Consider the following 12,723-nt stretch of genomic DNA (forward strand, 5'->3'; position numbering starts at 1 on the left):
AAGATCTGTTTCCTTATTTTCAATTCAAACAGTATTTGCAAAGCAGGGAGGTGTTGAGGGATTTATCTAAGGAGAAGTCTGCTTTCAAACAACTGTTTGGCCTCAACTTTGCAGAGAGGGGTGACGTCTAAAATCTATAGTTGCCTTAACTCGGTGAGGGGGTCCTCTCAAGTATATGCAAGCTTGGGAAGTGGATTTGGGGAAGAAACCTTATAAGATCTCTTTGGATATCAAAAGTTGTATTTGAAAATGGTTCTCTTTAGGTAGTATATGATATCAATAAAGTTATATAAGATTCATGGAATAATAATAACTTTATTCTTCTATACCGCCACAATCTTGCGACTTCTAGGCAGTTTACAGTCAAGAGAGCTGGACATTCAGCAAGTTACAATATGCAGATAGTCAGAGGAAATACAGAGTACAGAAACTTTAAGAAAGCGAAAAATAAAATAAACAGTTTGTTAAGAAAATTCCCGAGAGGACCTGTTTGAGAGATGTCGCGAATTACAAAGAATACAGCGAATGTTACAAAATGCAGCGAATGTTACAAAAAATACAGCGAATGTTACAAAAATACAGCAAATTACAAAAAATACAGCGAATATTACAAAAAATACTGCGAATATTACAATATACAGTTTGTTAAGAATTTTCAGAGGGGATTTTTTAGATGAAAGGTTCAGAAATTACAAAATATAGTTTGATTAGGATTTCAGAGGGGGCATATTGGGAAGACGAGAAAGAAAAAAGAGTTTGGTGCAGCTTCTGTTTAGGTGATATATCTATCGAATAAGGCAGTTTTTATGAGTTTTCTAAAAGCGTTGTAGGTCAGTGTAGCTTTATTAATGTAGTTGTTTAGCCAATGTTGTTGTTTGTTTGCTTGGTACGCGAAGGTTCTATCCAGAAAGGTTTTGTATTTACAATTGGTAATGCTTGGGTATGCAAAAAGATAGCAATTTCTGGTTTGTCTTATAGGGTTGTAGAATACGAAGTGAGATTGCAGGTACATAGGAGTTAGTCCCCAAACTAGTTTGAAACATATGCAGGAGAACTTGAAAATTATTCGTGCCTCGACTGACAACCAGTGCAGTAGTTTGTAGTAGGGGGTTACATGGGGGATGTGGTATGTTAGCGGGAGTGTAGAATGCCTGATTCATATATATAAATGTGATGGGGATGCCCTTTGACTCGCTGCTTCTGGAAGAGGACTTTTGGCTTTGTCTCTCAGATCTTGCATCAGCAAATTGCTTTCTCACCAGAGGTAGTGCTCCTGAATGTCCTTATACCTGGACTGGACTAAAGTGAGGGCTTATTATTGCATTTGATTATGGTGGCTGCACGGCTGACTGTGGCAGCTTCCTGGAAGCAGCCATCTAGCCTGTCTAGAGTGAATAACTGGTATGAGATGTATTATATGACTACTCTTAAGTACAATAAGTTTCCACTCTTTGAAAGGTAATGGGAAGCATTTCAACAGTGGTGTATGCATTCATAATAGGCATCTAGTTTTGTTTTTCTGGGGAAAGAGAGAGGGGTTTGGGGGATGAGGTTCCCACTCCAGGGAAATGGATTGGTGCATCAGAAGAACAATGCGCACTCATCATTGGTTGAATTGCTGTGTACTGTGAGGATTGCATTACCCTGGATATTGTTGCTGTTTCTATATATGGACAAAAATAATACAAATTTAAATAGAGAATAAAAAAAACCCAAACTGGCCAGAGTTACTACTTCAGCTTCAAAGAACAGTAGGCACTTGTGTTTGTGGCTTTGTATAAGTACACCAGTACTTCTTTCTAAGCAGGATTTGGTGCAAGGGCAGTAAAGTAAGCCTTCAGTTTCTAGGAAGCTCTCTAGCTTTTAAAGACTGCTTCAGTTTTACCTTGTTTGATGACATCATAGAGTTTTGGGGACTGGTATCCTACTTATCCATAACAACTTTGTTTTATAGCGAGAGACTTTTATGCTGTAAATTGAAAGTATTTAACTATCCTTTTCCAACAGTGCTTTCTTTTGTGCCATCTTATCCCTAATTATGATTTTTATATTCCGTTTACAGACTGATGATGAAGATGAGTCCTTTATTCCAGAGGATCCTTCTCTCTTAAATATAGAAACTGTTGATACACACTCTTGTGATACATCTTCTTTGGCGAGTTCAGATAGTGGGGACCGTACACACCTGAAAAGGTATTAGATTGATGAGCATATATCAATCCAAAATCCTTCCATTGCAGCAGTGGAGCAAAATCTGATGTCTTACAAATAGAATGTTATTTTATCCCAGGACAAGCAGGCAGCATATTCTTGAATGTTTTAAATCTTTATTCATTTTTTGTGTTACAACAAGTGTTATAAATAAACTCAATAGAAACTTGAATACACACTTGACTAACTCATATATTAATATCAATTTTAACATTAATATAATAATCCCCTGTCCCTCCCTCCTTCCCAACCAATAATACATAAATCAATTTTATTGTACATTCTTTAAATATTATTTTAGTATGTAATAATCAGAATTGAAAAGCCCACCCCGTTCCCCTCTTTTCAAATATCTTATCATGGGAAAAGATGATTTTTCATTAGAGAAATCATGTTAACGGTCTTCATATATTTCCAAGTTTTATTTATAGGAAAAATTATCCTTCCTTACAAAAATCTGTTAATGGTCCCCATATTTTTTGAAATTTATTCATGTATCCTTTGTGTGTTGCAATAGCGAGTTCCATTTTGTATATGTGGCATACCGAATTCCACCAGAACATATAATTCAATCTATCATGTTGTTTCCAATTGGCTGTAATTTGTTGTATTGCAATTCCAGTTAAAATAAATAAAAGTTTGTTATTACTAGATGAAATTTGGCTTTTTGCTCTCATGGTTGTTCCAAATAAAATAGTATCATATGTCAAGGCTACCGGATTTTCTAACATTCTATTAATTTGGGGCCAAATTGATTTCCAGAATGATAGGATAAATGGACAAAAGAATAAAAGATGGTCTAATGTCCCAATTTCAATATAACAATGCCAGCATCTATTAGATCTTGAACTATCTATTTTTTGTAAACGAACAGGGGTCCAAAAAGCTCTATGAAGAAGAAAAAACCAAGTTTGTCTCATAGATGCTGACACCGTACATTTTAGCCTCCAAGACCAAAGTCGTGGCCATTGAGATGCACTAATTTGGTGTTTTATCTCAATGCTCCAAATGTCTCTAAGACCATTTTTTGGTTTTTTATTTATATATCCGGATATTAATTTATACCACTGTGCGGCTTTATGACCTATTGAGTCCATCTGGAAACATAAGAATTCCAAACTATGATATTTAGCAAGGTCTTTCCATTCAGGGAACCCTTTCTGAATAGATTGCTTCAATTGCAACCATTTAAAATATTGTGTTTTATTGAGACCAAATTTCTGTTGCAATTGTGAAAACTCCAGCAATTTATCATTTTTAATTACATCATCCAAAGTACGAATGCCTGCTATCATCCAATATTTCCAGATGACTTTGAAACCGCCAATTTTGATCTTGGGATTTAGCCATATAGTTTGATTGGTTGATTTAGTAATTGGAATTTGAGTAAGATTACTTATGTATTTTAAAGTTTTCCAGGTATCCATAAATATTTTATGATCTTTGTATAACCTTGGCAATTTGATACTAATTACATGATTAAGACGTAATGGAAACATAAGCCTCCATTCCAGCCAAAACCAGTCTGGAATATTATCTGTGGGTTCTGGGAGGATCCAATACATACCATGACGTAAGATATAGGCTTGATGATACCTATAAAAGTTGGGAAAATTTACCCCTCCCTCCTTAATTGGTTTTTGTAATGACACTAGAGCAATTCTTGGTTTTTTATTAAGCCATATAAATTTTGTCAAAATCCTATTTATTTTTGTATAAAACGAATCTTGAAAGAAAACTGGTATCATCCCCATTTGGTAACATACTACAGGTAAAATCATCATTTTTACAGTTTGTACTCTTCCCCACCAAGATAAATGCAAAGGATTCCATTGCTCACACATTTCTATTACTTTTTGTAATAAACATTTTTCATTCATTTTCATTGTTTCGTCTACTGTTTTTGTTATCAAAATTCCAAGGTATTTTATATATTCTTCCTTCCAAACAAAGGGGAATGTATCAAATAAACCTTTTGTACAGTGTATATTTAGTGGAAGAATTTCTGATTTATTCCAATTAATTTTATATCCTGAAAAATTTCCAAATTTCTCAATCAATTCAAGTAGATGTGGAATGGTGGATTCTGGATTCTTCAAATATAGTAATAAATCATCTGCATAAGCAGATATCTTATATTCTTTATCTGAATGAGGTATACCCTGTATCTCCTTAGCTTGTTGGATGGCTAATATTAAGGGTTCTAAAACAATATCAAACAGCAAAGGGGACAAGGGACATCCTTGTCTAACTCCTCTCTGTAGATTAAATTTTTCTGAAAACGTATTGTTAATATATAATCTAGCAGAAGGGGAGCTATACATTGTTTGTATCATTTGAATAAATCCAGGACCTATACCAAACCATTCCATTGCCTGATACATAAAAGGCCATTCTACTCTATCAAAGGCCTTTTCTGCATCTAATGAAATTGCAAAAGTAGGTTCATTCATCTTCTTTGTTAAATATAACATATGGAATGTTAATCTGGTATTGTGAGATGAATGTCTTTGAGCAACGAATCCTGTTTGATGCATACCTATTATATGGGGAAGAGCTTTAGCTAATCTTAGCGCAAGTATTTTTGCTAATAATTTCCCATCTACATTTATTAAAGATATTGGTCTATAGTTTGAGACCAAAGTGGGATCTTTATTGGACTTTGGCAAAACAATAGTTAAAGATTCTGCTATAGTGCCTTTAATACAACCTTTATTGAGTTGGTATTGATAAAGATTTAATAAATAGGGTAATAAAAAATTTTGAAATGTTTTATAAAATTCCACTGTATATCCATCACCACCTGGAGCGGATCCAACTCTAAGGGACTTCAATGCTGTTCCTAATTCTTTTAGTGATATTGGTTCTTCTAAGCTTCGTTTTATATGTTCAGGAATTTTTGGACCCTCTAACTTTTTTAAAAATTCAGAACCATCTTTTTCTTTATTTAAATAATTTTCGGAAGAATAAAGAGATTTATAAAATTTTAGGAATTGTTTTAAAATAGGTTCAATTTGTGTATATGTATTTCCATTTTCATCTTTTATTGCTATTAATTTTGTTTTTCTTTTTTTCGCTTTAAGATAATTTGCCAAAATTCTTCCTGATTTATTTGAATTACCATAATACAACGTTTGTTGAGAAAATAAATCTTTCCTAATCATCTTAGATGAGATCTCATTATATTTACCTTTTAATTTTAATAATTCTTGTTGAATAGAATATTCCCATTTTTCTATAAGTTTTGATTCTAAATTTTTAATCTCTTTTTCTAAGATTAAAAATTGTTTTTTAATTTGTTTTTTTAGAAAAGCCGAATAAGAAATTATTTGTCCTCTAATTGATGCCTTAAAAGCATCCCATAAAGTTTCTCTGTTAATATCATCTTTATCATTTATTTGAAAAAATTCTTTCATTTTTGTTAGAAGATTTTCACAAAAGTTTTGGTCAACCAACAGTGTATTATCCAGTTTCCAAATTGGTCTGTTATTATTTTGATTTGTAGTTTTAATTTTGATCCACACTCCACCATGATCAGATATAATAATTGGATCAATGGCTGCTTGTGTCACTTGATGTGCAAGATGATTTGAAGTAAAGATATAATCTATTCTTGAAAAGGAATTATGAACATGAGAACAGAAAGAAAATTCCCGACCATCAAAATGAAGTATTCTCCATATATCTGTTAAATCGCAAGATTGAATCAAATTATCTAGTCCCATAGATTTCATAACTCTACTTGGGTTTTTGTCTAATAAAGGATCCATTACAGCATTGAAATCCCCTGCTACTATAAGATTTGAAGTAGCCAGTGGTATGATCAGTTGTTGAAGAGTTTTAAAGAATTCATTTTGGTTCGAATTAGGGGCGTATATATTAATTAACGTCATGGTAGTATTTCCCATATTCATTTCCACCATTATCCATCTTCCATGAATATCTGAAGCTTTTAGTTTAAATGAAGCAGAGCATTTTTTATTAATTAAAATAGCAACACCCGCTTTTTTCCCTATAGCTGGTGAGAAAAAACAATGTTTGACCCAGCCTCCTTCTAGCTTATTAGATTCTATATGTGAGAGGTGGGTCTCTTGTATAAGGCATATATCTGCATCTTGCCTTTTTAAAAATGATAGTGCTTTTTTCCTTTTTATCATATGATTTAGACCGTTAACATTTAAAGACATAATTTTAATATCCATTTAACTTTTTAATTTTTCAGGTATTAAATTATGTATATTTTCCCATTGTTTTAAATATTTCATATCTCTTCTTTCCTTTATACCCATAATTACCTTATATATCTCCTTTTTATTCCCTCCCATCCCTTTTATCCCTCCCTTCCCCCCCTTATTAATTACGAAAACTTGGATACGCAGTTTGAGGTTAGATTTATATAACTCCCTCAAGCTATTAATAATTTATCTAAAGTACTACCATCTTTTCTCTATATCTGTATATTTTGTCTTATTGTATTATTCATTATAAGAATAAGTAAAGAAATTTTTTTTGTCATTCTTATATATTGAAAGATTATTTTCTATATTTGTATGTCTTTAAATCTATAAGAATGACTATATTACATCACTCATATCTGAGAACATGGAATATATATTTATATATATATATATATAAAAAAAAAAACAAAACCTTTCAGTTACAGTTTTAATAAGAGTCTCCAGCACAGGTATTTTCTCATCTCTTATGCTCAATATTTTCCTATGATTCACAAGAGAATCGTCTTCTCCGTGTCAAATGCCATATAAGAGAAGTTAATAATCCCATCAGTGTTCTATTCATGTGCCTGGACCCTAGTTCATATTAGATATGACACAAAGACGAATTTGTCCCCTTCCTTCAGGAAATAAATTTCCTCACCCCGTCATTACCCCATTGTTGTAAGGACTGTCCCAACAGCACACTCTCCAAACACCTATGATTTTAAAGTACCTGAGGTCTATGCAGACGAGAGTGGAATCCTGTGCCAAAAACTCTCATCACAACTCCGGTAGAGGATTGCCAGGTTGAACAAATTGTGGGTACTCAGATTCTACTTAATAAAAAAAGCGATTGTCTATAAAGAAGAAACATAAAATTTGAGATATATATATTAAAAAACTTTTCAGGCAAATTCTGCGTTTCAGATACATATCGTATTTGAAACGCATTGTAATGTATCTGAAACGCAAAATTTAAACCGGAAGTACCGCCTTCCATTCAACAGGAAGTCTAGCAAACCAATCACTTCGTCTTTTTTATAATCTTCTCTGTGATTGAAGGATGATTCTCCTTCTCACCATTACTCCGCCTTCAATCTTTTCCAACCAATCAGTACATATTTAAGTTTGTTTGAAAAAACTTTCTTCGTCATCATTTGAATTCGGAGACGGGTTTCAGTTCATTTCGTTCCTGCATGTAAGTTATTCTATTTGTTCTGATAAGAATTCTAGAGTTTTTCTGTGTTTCTTCAGTTTTCTTGTTATCCATGGAGAATGTTGCAAGTTGTTTAAATCTTTAATTCGATCCTTGTGTGTTCTTTTTCCGTTGCTTTGAAAGATCTAAATCTTTAACCGATGTTTTCAAAAAGTTCTTATATTGAAAATCATATGAAATATATTATATATAAGTCAAAGTTTTCACAAATTGATCATTAGTCATTGGTATGAACCCATTAAATATTATTTAGATTGTCATTGGTTGCTCAAGTTGATTCATAAATTCCTGTAGTTTTTTTGGATCCGTAAAGTTTTGCGTTTTGTTAGCAATGGTAACCTTCATAATCGCCGGGTAAAGGAGCCCAAATCTAGCTCCTAGCGATCTTAGTTGTGGTCTCATGTCTAAGAATTGCTTTCTTCTTGTTGCTGTTTCTTTTGCGAAGTCCGGGATAATGTATATTTTTGAGTCTTGGCATTTGAGGTTTTTGATTTCCTTGGCTGTTTGACATATTTCAATTGCTTGTTGATGTCTTAAGAGTCTGAAAATTAAAGTTCTTGGACCTGTTTGAGTGTTATTTCTTTGTGTTGGAATCCTATGAGCTCTTTCAATTTCTAGTTCCGTTTTAAATTTCAGTGGTAATATTTTAGGTAGAAATTTTTCAAGAAATGCAATCGGATCATTTTTTTCCACACCTTCAGGTAATCCGATTATTCTTAAATTATTCCGTCTTTCACGATTCCGGCTATCTTCAAGATTTTTTTTTATCTCTGTTGTTTCTTTCCATATGATTTTGCTGTGGTTCATATCTATATTTAATTGTTCTGTAATATCTTCCAATGTTGAAATTCTATTTTCTGTGATGTCCACTCTTTTAGTAAGGATTGCAGCATCTTCCATTGCTTTTTGTAATTTTTTGTTACTATCTAAGACAATTTCTTTTATTTGTCTTAGTTCTTCCATAACGTCCAGATTTTTTTCTGTTGGTAATGGGGTTTTAGAGGGTGTACCTGGCTCAGGTTTCGACCTCTTATTGCTTCCCGATGTTCCGGCTCCCAAATCAGCTTTATTTTGTTTAGTTGAAGCCATGTTTCAATATATATCTTAATTTCTTTAAAATATTTGGTAGAAATTCTTATATATATGCTTGTATATGAGGAGCTACTCGTTTATCCAACCATCCAAGTACGCGTCCAAGCCACGCCCCCTGGCAGCATATTCTTGACTGATGGGTGACGGCACCGACGGAGCCCCGGTACGGACAATTTTAGAGTGATTGCACTCTAAGAACTTGGAAAGTTCTAGCAGGCCGCACCGCGCACGCGCCTTCCCGCCCGACGGAGGCGCGCGGTCCCCAGTTTCTTAGTTTCCGCGGAGCTAAGAAGACGCACGTTTCAACGGCTGTTGAAAACTTTTGTTCCTTATCGCCTTCCCACTCGCGTAAACTTGTTCGGAAATATTATTTCCTTTTTTTTCTTTCTTTTCTTTGTTTAAAAAAAAAAACAAAAAACAAATTTTGTTTTCTTTTTCATTTTTTCGGTTTCGCCTCGGCGGGGCCTGTTGCCAACATCGAGGCCTTGGCCTTGGCCTTCGATTTGGCAGAAGCCGTTTTTACCTTCATGCCCCCTCAACCCGGGTTTAAGAAGTGCCAGCGGTGCGCTCGAACAATTTCACTCACAGATCCGCACAACTGGTGTCTGCAGTGTCTTGGTCCTGACCACCGAGCGTCCACCTGCACCCACTGTGCGACTTTAAAAAAGAGAACTCTAAAAAACCGCCAGATCCAACAGCGGTTATTATTTGGCGCCGAGATGTCTAATTCCGCAGCACCGGCACCGACATCGGCCCCATCTCAGTCGGCACCTACTTCGTCGAAACCGCGCGATACCACGCCGGCGTCGCATCCCGCAGGTAAGCCGGCTAAGAAGTCTTCCCCGTTGGAGCGTCCTCCGGTCTCAGTAGCAGCGAGTCCAGTCCTGCCGACCTCGAGGCGCCCACGGAAGCGATTCGCCCCTATTGAGGTGAGCCCCTCGACATTGGGTTCCTCATCCTCGGGGCGTAGAGCGGCACCGCAGGTACCGCAGAAGAAAAAGGCGGTACCGGTGCCTTCGCTGGACGAGCGGATTGCTGCTGTCCTGCAAGTGCAACTTAAGGAACAGTTGCAACAACTCCTTCCCGCACTTTTGACACCGAGCCTTCCAGTCCCTGTCCGGTCTGAGCCACCGGTACCGACAGTGGAGCGCCCTCTTTTATCGGCATCCACTTTGTCGGTACCGGTCCACACTGCTTCATCGACTTCGATGCCAATCTTAGCACCGGAACCGAGAGCTCAACACCAGGCGGTGCAGACTTCGGTGCCGACACAGCATGTAACATCTCCCGGTACCGTGTCTATGAGGTCGGGTAAGTCGGCGCGCAAATCCCGACACCTGGAACCCTCCACTCCGGAGTCTCGAGACCGTGGCTCTCATATTAGGGACCCTGATTTGTGGGGTGACTCCGAAGAGCCCTTTCTGTCTGAGGGTGAGTGTTCCTCTGATGAAGAGGATCAACTTGTTGCAGATCCCTCTTCTAAACAGGATTCCACATCCTTTACCTCTTTCTTAAAAGAGATGTGTGAATCTCTTTCTATTCCCTTGGAGGCTGAGTCTAAGAAATCCAAGGCTTTCCTTGATGCTCTGGACTTTGACCAGCCTCCAAGGGAATTTCTCAAACTTCCTCTCCATGACATCTTACGGGAGACCTTTTATAAAAATCTGGAGACTCCCCTGACTGTACCAGGAGCTCCTCGTAAATTGGACTCCTTGTACAAAGTTCTCCCCATTCCTGGTTTTGACAAACCTCAGCTCCCGCATGAGTCTCTTTTGGTAGAATCCACTCTTAAGAAATCAGCGGGAGCTAGTGTGTATGCCTCAGTCCCTCCTGGCAGAGAAGGAAAGGCCATGGACAAATTTGGCAAATGTTTATATCAAAATGCCATGTTAGCCAATAGGTCAGGGAATTATGCTTTTCATTTTTCCTTTTATTTAAAGCACCTCATACAAAACATGGCTGCTTTTGAAAAGTACCTCCCTGACCGCAAAAAATCTGCTTTTCATGCCTGTTCTTCCTCTCTTCTCCAGTTACGAAAATTCCTAGTTAGGTCAATTTATGACACTTTTGAATTGACGTCTAGAGCCACGGCTATGTCTGTTGCCATGTGTCGGTTGGCATGGCTCAGAGTCTCGGAGCTCGATGTAAATCATCAGGACCGCCTAGCAAATACTCCCTGTTTAGGTGATGAGCTCTTTGGAGAGTCCATGGATTCCACTACACAAAAACTGTCTGCCCATGAGACTCGGTGGGATACTCTCCTGAAGACTAAGAAAAAGACTCCACCTGCTCGGCCTTTTCGCCAACAATCCGCCTACCAGCGCTGCTATGCTGCTCGTCCCTTGCCACCGGATACTCAACAGCCTAGATGTCAGCGCCAACAACAGCGACAACCTCCTAGACCAGCCCAGCAGCAACAGGTGAAGCCTCCTCCACCACAAAAGTCTACCCAACCCTTTTGACGTGGTTCTCCAAAGCATAGCCAATATTCCACCATCTACCCATCTCCCTCGACCCATAGGAGGACGTCTTTCTTGTTACATCAGCCGTTGGGAGAACATCACATCGGATCAGTGGGTCCTCAACATCATCCGCCACGGCTACTCTCTCAACTTTCAGACACTTTCTGCTCAAAGTCTGCCAAAAGAGTCTGCTTTGAACACCTCTCAGTCTTCTCTCCTTCTTCAGGAGGTTCAAACCCTCCTCCTTCTGAACGCCATAGAGGAAGTTCCTCTAGATCAGAAGGGGCAGGGATTCTACTCCCGTTATTTTCTGGTCCCCAAAAAAACAGGGGATCTCAGACCCATCCTAGATCTTCGCGATCTCAACAAATGCTTGGTCAAGGAGAAATTCAAAATGCTTTCTCTGGCAACTCTTTATCCTCTTCTCCATCAAGGCGACTGGCTATGCTCCCTCGATCTCAAAGAGGCATACACTCATGTACCCGTTAATCTGGCCTCCAGACAGTACCTCCGCTTCATGATCAATCATTGTCATTACCAATACAAGGTGCTGCCCTTCGGTCTTGCCTCCTCTCCGAGAGTGTTCACCAAATGTCTGATTGTGGTGGCTGCCTTTCTACGCTCTCACCACCTTCAGGTCTTTCCTTACTTGGACGATTGGTTAATCAAGGCCAATTCATCTCAGACAGTGCTCCTGGCCACCAACCAAACCATACAACTTCTGGGGTTCGAGATCAATCTTCCCAAATCTCATCTCATCCCCACTCAGAGACTTCAATTCATTGGAGCGGTGCTGGACACAGTCTTCATGAGAGCGTTCCTGCCGTCCAACCGTCTTCAAACTCTTCAATCTCTATGTCAGCAGGTACTCCCACAAAGTTCCATCTCTGCCAAGCAAATGATGATACTCTTGGGTCACATGGCCTCCGCAGTTCATGCCACACCCTTCCCACGTCTTCACCTGCGCACTCCTCAGTGGACCCTAGCTATCCAGTGGTCCCAAGCAACGGATCCTTGCTCACGACACATATCTGTGACATCATCTCTTCGTCAGTCTCTACAATGGTGGTTGATATCCTCAAATCTCTCCAGAGGTCTTCTGTTCCATCTACCTCCTCTTCAACTTGTCATCACCACCGACGCCTCCCCTTATGCCTGGGGAGCTCATTTGAACGAGTTCCAAACTCAAGGACTTTGGACAGCCCAGGAAATGAAGCATCACATCAATTTCCTGGAACTCAGAGCGATGTTTTATGCCCTCAAGGCCTTCCAATATCTTCTCTTTCCTCAAGTCCTCCTGCTGTGCACAGACAATCAAGTTGCAATGTACTACATCAACAAACAGGGTGGGACAGGATCTCGCCTCTTGTGCCAGGAAGCCCAGAAGATTTGGGCTTGGGCCACAGATCACCAACTATTCCTGAAAGCTATCTACATTCAGGGGGAACAGAATTCCTTAGCGGACAAGCTCAGAAGAATTCTCCAGCCTCACGAGTGGACACTCGATCCTTTAACTCTATAGTCC

General features: G+C 38.2%; 1 protein-coding gene across 2 annotated transcripts in view; it reads left to right on the forward strand.

Annotated features, from left to right (window-relative positions):
• Positions 1–12,723, forward strand: part of VPS8 (VPS8 subunit of CORVET complex) — a 755,312-nt gene that overhangs the window by 15,068 nt on the left and 727,521 nt on the right. For both annotated transcript variants that reach the window (XM_033944522.1, XM_033944523.1), the window contains exon 4: positions 2,063–2,193. In XM_033944522.1, the coding sequence (XP_033800413.1) occupies positions 2,063–2,193 (131 nt within the window). The remainder of the gene's footprint in view (positions 1–2,062; positions 2,194–12,723) is intronic.

This window comes from Geotrypetes seraphini, chromosome 5 (assembly GCF_902459505.1).
Source record: "Geotrypetes seraphini chromosome 5, aGeoSer1.1, whole genome shotgun sequence".
Lineage (NCBI taxonomy): Eukaryota > Metazoa > Chordata > Amphibia > Gymnophiona > Dermophiidae > Geotrypetes > Geotrypetes seraphini.